The 12,773-nt window shown below is 36.9% G+C and overlaps 1 protein-coding gene across 9 annotated transcripts in view; it reads right to left on the bottom strand.

Annotated features, from left to right (window-relative positions):
• Window positions 1-12,773, bottom strand: part of Btbd10 (BTB domain containing 10) — a 57,522-nt gene that overhangs the window by 2,764 nt on the left and 41,985 nt on the right. For all 9 annotated transcript variants that reach the window (XM_032892864.1, XM_032892863.1, XM_032892865.1 and 6 more), the window contains 4 exons: window positions 10,521-10,623; window positions 9,794-9,914; window positions 7,477-7,674; window positions 4,552-4,662 (listed from right to left, as the gene is read on the bottom strand). In XM_032892864.1, the coding sequence (XP_032748755.1) occupies window positions 4,552-4,662; window positions 7,477-7,674; window positions 9,794-9,914; window positions 10,521-10,623 (533 nt within the window). The remainder of the gene's footprint in view (window positions 1-4,551; window positions 4,663-7,476; window positions 7,675-9,793; window positions 9,915-10,520; window positions 10,624-12,773) is intronic.

Below are 12,773 nucleotides of genomic sequence, written 5' to 3'. Positions count from 1 at the left end.
AGAGAGAGAGAGAGAGAGAGAGAGAGAGAGAGAGAGAGAGAGAGAGAGAGAGAGACTGACGCGGCATGCAAGTGTCAGATCCCTGAAACGGAGTTACACGCAATTGAATTGCCTGATATGGGTGCTGGGAATGGAACTTATACCCAGTGCTTTTAACTGCTGAGCGATCTCTCCAGCACCCAGATATCTGTCCAAGAATATTTTTCCCTTTAACAATAAAGTCTGTCTCTAGCCTCTTCACTCAACAAGTAATGTTTAATAGCTTAATTATATCAAAGAACTTAAAGTACCAGCTACCTTGAAGGTGTCTATGCTTTAATGCGGGTAACGACATCTGAAATAAAGTCAAAACAACAAACCCCTCAAAACTCAAGAAGCATATGCTATGTTCACAATGAATTCCAGTGACTTTTCTTGTGTTTGCTCTTAATGGATATGGAAAAGGCAGAGAGAAGCACAGGCAGAAAAAGAGATTAGCATAAGATAAGCTGCAGATCCAGAAACATACAAAACATGTTTGGCAAATTCAGAGATGTGGAGTAGAGGGCATATGTCAGAAAACCATGGTAACATTAAAAGATAAGATCTGATTCCATGGTGAAGAATTTTAACTACATCATCATCATAATTAATGTATTAAGGATTAAAGCCAGGGCCTTATGGTATATATACTAGGAAAGTGCCCTTTCACTAAGCTACATTATCAACCCTAAATAATATTTATTTAAAAAAAAAGAAGCTAAGGATATTTTTTGCAAGCTTAGAATGACAAAACTGTACAGAAAATTTTGGTTTCTGTGACGAATTCAATTCTTACTGTCCCGCCACTCCTGCTCAGAATAAAAAGTGCAGATTAATTCACAAACTCATATAATTAGTTTCTCAATCTTAAACTCTGGTACTCTATGGCAACTATTTCAATACTACTACATCAGGATTTTCCCTTTAAACTTAAATCTCAGTTAAATACTATGACAGAAGAGAGTTTTCCATCAAATTCAGGCACAGCACCTAATGATGGATGGAAGGCCATCCACAGGTGATTTTCTGACAGATGGAGTAGTAAACCCATGTGATCCTGCTCCTCCTACACTGACTTTATAACTCATTTGAAGTTGTCAGATATCCCACTAAGGATATAGGAAACAACCCTCAAAGACGCATGTTTTAATGGAACTGTGGTATGGATATTAAGACAGAAATTATCTGTATTTTCCCATCTTTATACGAGTCAGTTTTGAGGTTTTTGTTGTTGCTATTGTTGGTTCATTTTTTTTTTGACCAGCCTCAGTTTCATAAGTAATGGGACTAGACATGCCACTGTGCCCAGCATAGATACTTTAACCTCATCACTTACCAATTCCAAAAACCTGATTACTATTACATAATATCTAACATACAGGTCTGACTATAGTAATGTCTATATGAATGTGAATACGGGAGCTATGAGCATAAAAAAATACTCTTCTAGCCTTATATCCAGGCTCCCAAAGAAGTTAATACATTCAATACTGTAAAATCAGGAACTGAGAAAGCTGGAGCAGGCATAGGGAAAGAGTGACAAAAAGGTTAAAACTCCTAGGATTAAGGCTCTTTTGCTTACTTTATTCTCTTTGTTTTGGGGAAGTTTAGACAGGGTCTCTTGTAACCCAAGTTGGTTCAAACTTGGCAAGTACAATGACAAGGAAGCCTTGTACTCCTGAGCCTCCTCTTTCTCCTCCTCAGGTATGCTACAATACCCTGCTGAGTCCTGAATTGCCATGTGCAAAGGACTGCAAGACATGGTTCCCACCCTTGGAACAGAGCCAGCAAGTTGTAGGCCTCCACAAGTAATGATAGTTGCTGGCCATGTGGCTTGTATGCTCCTCCTTTGGGGAATGTTCTGTATACCAAGGTTAATGATGCCATGATAATCAGAGACAGTATGAGTCTGGGAGGAGAGGGTGTGTCTCTGTCCTTAACAAAAATGGTTAAGTGTAATCTTCATTACAGTCATTAAGGCTGTTATTTATTTACATTTCAAATGTTATCTCCCTTTCCGGTTTCCCCTCTGCAATCCTCCATCCCATCCCCCATCTCCCCAGGGAGATGTTCCCTAACCCACCCACTCCTGCCTCACAGCCCTATTATTTAGAAAGAACTCTGAAAACATGAGTTCAAAAATATATAATTTCGCAACTATGCAAAATATAAGGATACAATATTAATTATATAAGGGTTTTTGTGGACCTAGAAAAACGGAGGCAGCTGAATTATAAGTTTGTCAGTAAGTTACAAAGGCAGGCAGATTCCTGAGTTCAAGATCAGCCTGGGACAAAGCTAATTTAGGTCCAAGCATGGACAGAATGATAATCTCAGGATGGGATTCCCACCCAGCTGAGTTTATTGTTTGTGCTTACAGAGGCAGGCAGATCTCTGAATTCATTTGCCATGTTAAAAAAATGTACTTGTTGTTCTAAGAATCAAGGGGCTATGGTCATAGTATGCAGATTCATGGGATGGTCAGAAGGAACCTAGAGTAAATGACCAAATTGATATGTGAGTAAAAGACTAGGGTTTTAGTCTGCATGAGGTAAGCTAGCAGAGAGTGATGGCAAAGTTTTTGTTTGGTTTTTCAGAATTTTTTTCTAGCAAGAGCTGAGCTATCTATTCGTAGATCTCTGGAAAACAAACACAGTTCATTTATAATTTTTTCTAAAAGGATTTCTTATTTTGGTCGAAAATCCATAGAGAGTGAACACAACTCTCTTAGAATTTTTTCTAGCAGCTTTTCTGATTTTGGTCAGAAAACTCATGAGCTATCGAGAGAGCTTTTTTCTTTTCTTTTCTTTTCTTTTTTTCGGAGCTGGGGACCGAACCCAGGGCCTTGTGCTTGCTAGGCAAGCGCTCTACCACTGAGCTAAATCCCCAACCCCTCGAGAGAGCTTTTAAATGTTTTTCTAGCACGAGAGAGCTGTCTCTAGCAGAGAGTTATCTCGAGCAGGGAGCTATCTGAACAAAAAGCTACCTTGGAGCAGACTACCGAGCCAAGAGAGCTTTGTTCGGAGCCATCTTAAGCAGACCACAAGGCATCTCATCATTTTACTTCCAGTCATTCTTTTCGCCACTCTCAAACAGTCCTTCTCTCAGGAAACCCTTTCCAAGCCAAGGCTGGCCTTGGCAATGCTCAGTTTCTTGTTTTTCTAAGAGGAAAAAACCTATAGACTTGATGGGAAAGTTGAGCATCTACAAATCAGTTTAAAAAAAAAAATGCTCCACAATCTAGAAGCAGTGATTAAAATAAATGTAGAGGAGCATAAGTACTGTCTAGCCAAAGTCAAGATTAATTTACCTAAGCCTGTAATGTATCTGGACAAATACTGTTAAATACTGTTGTCTCTTTAAGGGGGGAAAAACACTTAATATAGGATTCAGAAGTACTTAGATTCTGACATCACAAAGTTCAGAACCAGACCCCTGCTTTGTCACCTCTGCCCAAGAAAACTAAGACAGAAAGAATCAAAAAATTAAAAAACTGACATATTTTTTATTCCCTAATGAGATTTCTCATTCAAATAGGAACTATCCATTAATTTTTATAACAAGGTAATGTTCAGTGTAGGGAGTGTGAAATGACAAAGGCAAGCATTGGTGTGTCTTAATTCTACTGTCCTGTTCTGGATTCTGCTTTCAAGTGTTTGAGCAACCTATTCCTGGTGATCCTTGAGCACCTGAACCAGGTTCCTAGCTAGCACAATCACCATAAATACATATGCTGATACCATTTTAAATGCTTTTCTTACAGTAACTCAGCTCATCCTTACGATAGCCATTTAAAGTATTATTAATGTTCTCAATTCCAGAAAGCGAAACAGGTTTTAGTGCCTTGGCCAATGGGCAACAATTAATGCATAAGTAATCTGGCTCCAAAGCCATTACTTTCCATATAATCTAACACGAATATTCAAGAAGGAAATTTGGTTATGTTTTGTTTTAAGACAGACTCTCACTATCTAGCTCTAGCTGTCTTGGACTCACTATGTAGCCCAGGCTGATCTCAAATTCAAAGAGGTCAGCCTGCCTCTGCTTACCATGTACTTTGAACTGAAAGACACATCTGTCAAGGCTATCTGAGGTATGTGCATTTAAAAGATCAAACAAGCTGTGCAACTGTATGCAACTTGAATATTAGCATAAAGCGAGCCAAGTACTGTTTCTACATGAATTTTCAAAAGGTGCTTTTAAAACATATTAGGCAAACAGCCTTGTCAACTTCATGGGAATGTACACATGCGAGCCAACAAATACCACATGGGCTTTGCTAAAAATGAGTCAGGGCATGCCATGGGAGGAAAAAAATTAATTTATGTATCAATAGGGAATCTTATGGGATACATACTAATTTTTAATGACTTTCATGTGTCCTCTCAGAAGACTGTCTCTGTACTTTATATATTTACACCATCATCATCCAGTAACCGTTTGAGAGGGCTTTCCCCCATAAATTTAAATTACAGAAGCAGATCCATTAAAAAAAATTTTTTTTAAGAAAATGAATTGAAAACACCTTACCTTCTATTCCCAATCTAATCTTCTTAAGACCCCTCTCCTTCAAAACTGATTTGGCCACATCTCTGTTTTCAATGTACTTGAAAAATCTATATAATTTTGTGCTATAAATAACTGGAATAAAAAAGACAAAAATATTACACATTAACATCAAAGTACTTAATATATTAACTTCAATTTACCTTGATCATGAAATGGACCTGACATCCCTAAAAGCCGAAATAATGGATGCACTAATGCCAAAGGAAGACTAGCCAACATGACAGGATGGTATTCAGTACAGTTAATGCAGAAGCCAATGTCTACTTAAGTGGAAACAAGAAAAGCCCTGATAACCAGTCAGGTAATCCAATCTACAGGAAGGATCTCTTTTCAAAGATACACATCTACTTATTGAAATGGGATCTGTCCCAGTTTTCAGTAAGATAACCAAAAGATACTGATTACACACTATTATCAAGCAAGCAGAGTAAAGAATTTCACTAAGATACCTACATGGCCTACTCAGGAGGTGGGAGACTGCCTTGTCAAAGAGCACTGCACATTTTACGTTTCATGAATTGAGCGACTATTAATAATTTCCCCAAAGGCAAAGCCCCTCCCCACAAACTGTTTTCCATTCAGGCAAAGAGCCCCAATTAATACTGATGTTAAATATGGCAGAGTCGAGCATGTTCTGCCTCGGTTAGTCTGTTTAGAGCAAACTGGCTTTGCCAAGGGCAGACAGTCCACTGACAACATGTTGAGTCTTCCAAATGTGCTGGGAACTTCAGGGAGTTAGACTGACGGGCCTTCCTCGCCTCCTCTCTTTCTGGTGGAGTTATCGCCCTTAAAAGGTGAACTGCAAGGTTTTGTCAAAAAAAGAAAAACACACTCACAAACCAAAAATGCTGGCTTAAGAGTCAATAAAGGAAAATCTGTATACAAATTTTATCCATGGGATCAATCTGTGCTTATAACTAAAGCTTTGAGACTACTGATATCTTAAGGTTTTTTGTTTGTTTTGGTTTGGTTTTGGACCATTCAGAAAGGAAATAGTCACACTTAGGAAATCAGTCTGGGTGAAAAAGCCATCTTTGTATCCTCCATGAATGAATCTTCTTTAGGCTAGAACAGTTTTGAAACAAAACGAATCTCATTTAGACAAACTAAGTTTAAAAAGCTTTTGTTCCCTTCAAGCTATAATGCTCAAGATAAAGAAAAAACAAAAACAAAAACAACAGGAACAAGAAACAGAAATTAAACGTTAACAGTGAAAGAGGAAAAGTTGGTCTAACCATAATTTAGTCACCACAGTAACGCATGACCTCTGTCCTATAAAGCTAAAATATAAATGATAGTGTCCCACAATCTCCTGTACCTATACTTTCCAACTTGGGCCAGAGGAATGGCTCCTGCAAAGAAAAATGGTGAGAAGAAGAAGGAGGGCCATTCTATCCTCACCAAGATTATGACCTGAGAATACACCATCAACATTCATGAGCACATCCATGAAGTGGGCTTCAAGAAGTGTGCCCAACATGCAAAGAAATCTGGAAATTTGGCATGAAGGAGATAGGGTCTCCAGATGTAAGCATTGATACCAGGCTCAATAAAGCTATTTGAACCAAAGGAATAAGGAATGTTCTATATCGCATGTGAGTACCTTTGTCCAGAAAACATAACGAGGATGAGATTCACCAAACAAGCTCTACACACTTGTAACTAACTTATGTGCCTGTTACCATAGTCAAAAACCTACTGACTGTCAATGTGAATGAGAACTAACATGATGAATGTCAAATGAAGTTGCAGAACTGCCTCCAAAACCAAAAACAAATTATATATAGGAAAAACTCTTGAACAAAAAATAATTTAGTATGTTTATTCTGAGTTTTGGCACCTTTTTGTTTTTCCTGTTTTGTTCAACTTTTTATTCTACACAATTGAGAAATATGTCAGAAAAAAGTCAAAGACTGAGGAAACAGCGACAAAGACACCTATTGCATCTTTACAAAAGACTCACAACACTATGTATGGTTATGATCAGAATACATTGTATAAAGTTCTTAAAGAATTAAATATTTTTAAGAGAATCACGACATTCATGTAAGTCCATCATGTAAAAGCAAACCTGTCTGTTTTGGAAAGTGCTACCACAGCATGTCAAAAAAGCTTCTGAAAATGGTTGACAACGTGGCCATTTGCAATCTGTGTTTAGTTTTTGGAAAGTGACTCATAAAATGGAAACATAAAAGTTTTCATACTTTCTGTATTTCTACAGCTTTTACCTAAAATCAGTGGAATTTAACCTTTACCAGGTTAACAGGCTAGATCATTAAAAAAAAGAAAGCAAGCAGCTAGCTCACCAATGACACTGTTTAAAAATGTTTGTATTGGGTTCATAAAAGCAACATAACAGATCCTTTCTAACAAAAACAAAACAAAAAATTCTAACCACAAAGTTTGGAAGTAGAAAAAGAATTCAGTGCTACTCAAGATAGGCTAGTCTAGTCAGAAACAACTGGAGAACTATAGTTTGTTCAATAAAGCTTGGAAGGACTGCTATCAGAAGCACAAATGATTTTAAAAAGAAATCTTGGAACTTAAAGTACCTACGCTCAACAAAACTCAAAACAGTTTCTGTGCCTGACAGGCAGGGCTGGGCACACTTTTTATGCACAGGCTCAAACAGTAAATTAAATGCTCTGGGCTTTGCGAGCCATGCAATCTCTGTTGCAGCTACTCAGTTCTGCCAGGATAGCACCAAAGCAGCCAAAGGCAATACAAAAAATTTATCTATAAAACGAGCATGAGCTGGATTTAACTAAGAGCTAATTTGGTCCCTGGGGTATGAGAAGAATCTCATACCTGTTCTTTGATTATTATTAAAATATAGAGATCATCCATATAATGAACCAGAAGAGAGAAGCATGACAAAATACTTACTCTGTGAATATTCCTCTCCCATCTGAGGTGGATACTCCTCATCCCAATCAACTACATCATCATCTGTAAGCACTACAATATGGCACTCTCGCTCTCCACTCTGGGCACTTGCTACCATAAGAGGGAGGATCATTTCTTCCAGATAAAATTCAAATTGTCTACGAGCACCATCATTTGATAACTCATGCATAAGGGCACCTGAAATGAAACCCACAAAAATATCTTGATGTTTTTGGATGCCTGATAAAAGCAAAGAATAAACAGAACATCAGAATAAGTCAGCATTAGTTTTAGAATTCCATACATTGATATATTGGTTATTCTTCGGCTATCGCACTTCACCTACAAGAGTTCATATACAAAGTCAGAGAAAAATATGGACAACAGTAAAAGAGAACCACATTTGATAGGTGAAGGACCAATGAGCAAGGGAGAGAATGGCAGGCAGAAAAGTGAAGAACACTTTAAGAGCCAGAGGAAGTGTTAGCAGAGGTGCTCAGAAAACCTGGCAGTGAAAACTAACGCCAGAGTTATCAACACATCAGCACTGCTCATAATCTTCTAGTTGGCTCAAAGCTACGAAGAAAGACTGCTAAGAGTACACGTGATGCATATAAGCAGGGCTCTGTGAGGGTAGCTAAACACAAATGTGCAAACTTAGTAACTTACTTGTTTTAAAAATATTTATTTTACTTTCTGTGTTGAGTGTTTGCCTGCATGTATATGTGGCACTGTGTGTCTGTGTGTGTGAGTGCATCGTGCCCACAGAGACCAGAAGAGGGTTCCTCTGGGACTGGAATTATACATGTTTGTGAGCTAACATGTACATGCTAAGAGGAACAAGTGCTCTTAACTGTTGAGCCACCTCTCCAACCCTGACCCCCAAAGGATCTTTTAATAGTTTTGTTTTTTACATTTATTTCCTTTCAGTTTGAGAAGATGACGTGTCTCGGGAAGTCCACAGTAGCCTCAAATCTACTACAGAGCTGAAGATGACTTTCAACTTCTGACCCTCCTGTGTCCTCTTTTTGGTACTGGGATTGTAGGCATGTGTTCCTACTCCTGGGTTTTTGTATTTCCAATTTTTGCTCTGTTTTTTTTTTCTCCCTTAAACAAATCCTCACTTAATACTGCATATCAGGTACCATTTATTTAATATTCCTAACACCTCTGCAAAATAACTGCTTCCAATTAAAAATTCTAAATATTCAGTAAGACACATATTTTAAGGAAAAATATTAAAGTCTAGAAAGCCTTACTGTGATGGTTTGCAAATGCTTGGCCCAGGTAGTGGCACTATTAGAAGGTGTAGCCTTGTTGGAGGAAGTGTGTCACTGTGGGGTGGGCTTGGAGACCCTGCTCCTAGCTGCCTGAGGATGTAGTCTGTTCATGGCTCTCTGTGGCTGAAGATACAGAGTGCCTACCTGGATTCTGCCATGCTCCCGCCTTGATGATACTACACTGAACCTCTGAACCTGTAAGCAGCCTCAATTAAATGTTGTCCTTATAAGAGTGGCCTTGGTCATGGTGTCTGTATGTAGCAGTTAAAACCCTAAGATACTTACTATATCTATTTTATGTAAAGATTGCTATTCTGAATTCCATTAACTAATAAAAGATTTCTAAAACTGATGATAAAAGGTTAGGGCACAATCAGAGATGTGGGTAATGCCAGTACTTGGGGGATAAAGGCAGGAGAACCAGGATTTAAGGCCATCCTCAGGTATACATTGAGTTTGAGGCTACCCTGGGCTACATAAGACCCCACACACAAACACACACACACACACACACACACACACACACACACACACACACACACACACACACACACACACACAGGGGAGTGGGAAACCAGCAAATTATGTCTAGAAGGAGAGGAAAGCTAAAACTTCCAACTGTGTGTATATGTGGTCTTTGATTTCTAATGTCAAGTATACCTAGTAAAAATTATTTATATCTTCCAGAGTGCTCAATATACTATCTCACAGAGATTTAAAAAAGATAAAATTTTAGATGATATGATATAAAGATTGAAAATAAGTCACACTTTAGGGAAAGGGTCAGGGTTTCCAAGCTAGGTCATAATAATAACAAATGATCCATGAAACAGCCAAAGAGAAAATCTCTAAAAGTTCATTAAGAAAATTATTAAAGTTGAAAAACGTTTAGAAAATAATAGGTATCTAGAAGTCTGCAGAGTTCAATAAATACTTTTTATAATACCAGGATACTATAATGGAATTTAACATTTGAAGTCTATGTAAATAACACATGCAGGCTTTAAAACACTATTAAACACAAGCCTCATACTTACTGAGATCTCTACATTTAATTGTGCTGTATTCAAAAGAGATACAAAGGTAATCGCACGCTTCTCTCAGTTCAGGAATAGAGATGCCATCAGGACAGCGGATGATTCCTGTCTTATAGTAATCCTGAAGGAAAAATATTTGAGAAAAATGTATTAAGGACCTGAGCACAAGGTAGTCCAAACCCATTATCAAGGTTGGATTGGTAGCACTTTCAAAATTACTAGTGCCCTGATATTTTTAAATTATAGAAGAGTAATGTTAGATGGGACCTCAGTCTACCTAATAATCTTTAAAATTTTACTTATAAAGATAATTCAGGCCCAGACACACAGTTCATTTCACTGAAATAAAATAAATGGTTAAAACTTCAAAGAAGAAAAACATCAAAAAAAAAGTTAATAAGAACAACAACAACAATCAGTAAGATAATGTTCAGATGTTCATTGAATTTCCATAGTGCTAGTTTGGGGCGATAAATTATGGTACAAGAAATTACATCTAACTGACTAACTATAAGAGAATTAAGAGAAGTAATAAGACTTTAGAAATCTTAGAACTCCTGAAAGAATTGCATTGAGGGGTAAGAGATGAATCTTCATATCTTCCTGAGGCCATAAACATAAATATGAATTAAAGAACATTTAAAACAAAATAATAAAATTTGTTTAAGTAGAGATCTAAACACTAAGGATGAATCTTATGTCTAAGACAAACAAGAAACACACTCACCAAAATAGCTCGAAACACAGTAGAACCAATTCCCTCTGCCACCTCGTATTCTCCCTTCTCATTGGGACGTGTGAAATTATGTTCCCGGCCAGATCCAAACATCCTGTGACATTAAATAATTAAGATGCTTTTAAAAAGAAATATCAGTTTCATAGACAGACATAAAAATAATACTTAAGCATTGTATTATTTCATTATTTAAATAATTACAAGAAATTTGGCAAATGTTATAAAAAGAGCATAAAAGGTCTGATAGTAACAACAGTATGGATTACCTTTCAGCAATAACAAAACCAACAGCTAAACATGTCACCCAGTAGTAGGGCAGTTGCCTCACATACATAAGAACCTGGGCTCTGCCACTAGCACACAGAAAATACTATCATCTGATCTAGGCACAGCAGCTCACACCTGTACCTTCATCACTCAGAGGCAGAGGCAGAATCACTGCCACAGATCCTGGGCGACAGAGGAAACTCCAGGTTGCCCTAAAACTACACAGCACCAACAGTATCAACCCTCCACACCCCTGAATGGTGATAGAAAGTAAGCAAAACAATCATTCTAGAAAAGGATGATTTGAGAGGGGTGTTTAATCTGTGCCCTTCCCATGAAACTTCTGTTAATCATAAAGTTGAAGTATATTAACAGAACATACAGTAAGCTGAACTGGAAAAAGTAAGAAGATATAAGCAAGTTAGGCTATTTAACATTTCACAAATTCTAAATGTAAGGAATCCTACTCAAAATTCTTAGACTTGCATCCTAGAATAGAAAATTAAGAACAGTGAATGAACTAGGCAATGTGGTTCATGCCTTTAATCCATGCATTTGAATCTGAGTTCAAGGACAACCTGCTCTAAGTTCCAAAATAGCCAGAAGCTACACAGTAAGATCCTGTCTTCAAAAAAAAAAAAAAAAAAAAAAAAAACCAACCAACTAACCAAACCAGTACCTGAGTAGGAAAATGAAAGTATGGAAAATGGCTAGGTATGGTGGCACAGGCCTTTAGTCTTAGCACTTGAGAAGCAGAGGCAGGTGAATATCTGAGTTCGAGGGTAACTTGATCTACAGAGAAAGTACTAGGACAGCTAGGGCTGCACAGAGAAACCCTGTCTCCAAAAACAAACAAAACAAAGACGAAACAAAAAAAACCAAGCATCACCCAAAAAAAGTTTAATTAAATGAGTTAAAAGGAAGAAACCTCCTACTCTTTATTTTAACATAAGAAAGAGTTAAAAAACAGGAATTTATGTTTCCAAGACATTGCTGGCCCTACTGGTAACTACTGAGAAAATTAAACAATTTTTTTAAAAATGTTCTTTGCAATGGAAAGTTTCAAGCAGTACTAAGAAATATCTTAAAATCATTAATGTAAAAAAATTGAGCCTCTGAATTCAATAATACCACTATTTCCAGAATAAACACAATTATTTCAAGTATTTTATCCAGTAGTTTAAGCAGTTTATTCTTTGTTATAACAGAAATCCATGAAAAACAAAGCTTTTTTATTTTAAAGTTTCCAAAAAGAATGCCAAGTGCTTTCCAGTTCCTATGAATATTAATTTTCCTCCCCAAAGATATGCTTTAGTCACTGCCTGAACAGAAGCTTCCACTGACTGAATAGCATCAAGAATCAAATGTCAAGCAATTTCCTCAAATGCTTGAACTTTTTACAAAAGGAATGCTATTCTTTCAGATCAATGTGAATACCAGTTTAAAACAGCTGAAGCAAAATTTCAAATACCTACTTTATTTTTATATAAAAATTGAACAGTATCAAGTCAATAGCTTCCACTAATCATCTCATGACATTAAAAATACATATTAATGGAAATGCATATTCAAGTCCAATATCTTTTAGAAAAATTATTTAGTTACTCAGAATGTATACAATAACACAACACCAGCAAGTCTGTACTGAGTCTTTCTCTCCTTCCCTTTATCCTCCTCCTCCCTAGAGTCCCTACGCCCATCACAAAAATAGAATAGGAACATACTTCAAGTTTCTGCCTTATGTAAACATGTTTCATTTATATTTTCTATCTTAGTTATAGACAAAAATACTGACCTTACACTGAAGTCTTTGACCCTTATTTTAGGTATGCTGAAAATAATTCCATTATCTAAAATCTCGAGATTGTGGTTCTCATTACGTAAACTTTTAACTACTCAAGGCAACTACCAATTACACATTTTCTAAATGACAATTTCTCTTACTCCCCACCTTAAATATTTACAACAAACTTAAAA

This window comes from Rattus rattus, chromosome 2, assembly GCF_011064425.1.
Source record: "Rattus rattus isolate New Zealand chromosome 2, Rrattus_CSIRO_v1, whole genome shotgun sequence".
Taxonomy (NCBI): Eukaryota; Metazoa; Chordata; class Mammalia; order Rodentia; family Muridae; genus Rattus; species Rattus rattus.
This window is presented reverse-complemented; position numbering and strand designations above follow the sequence as displayed.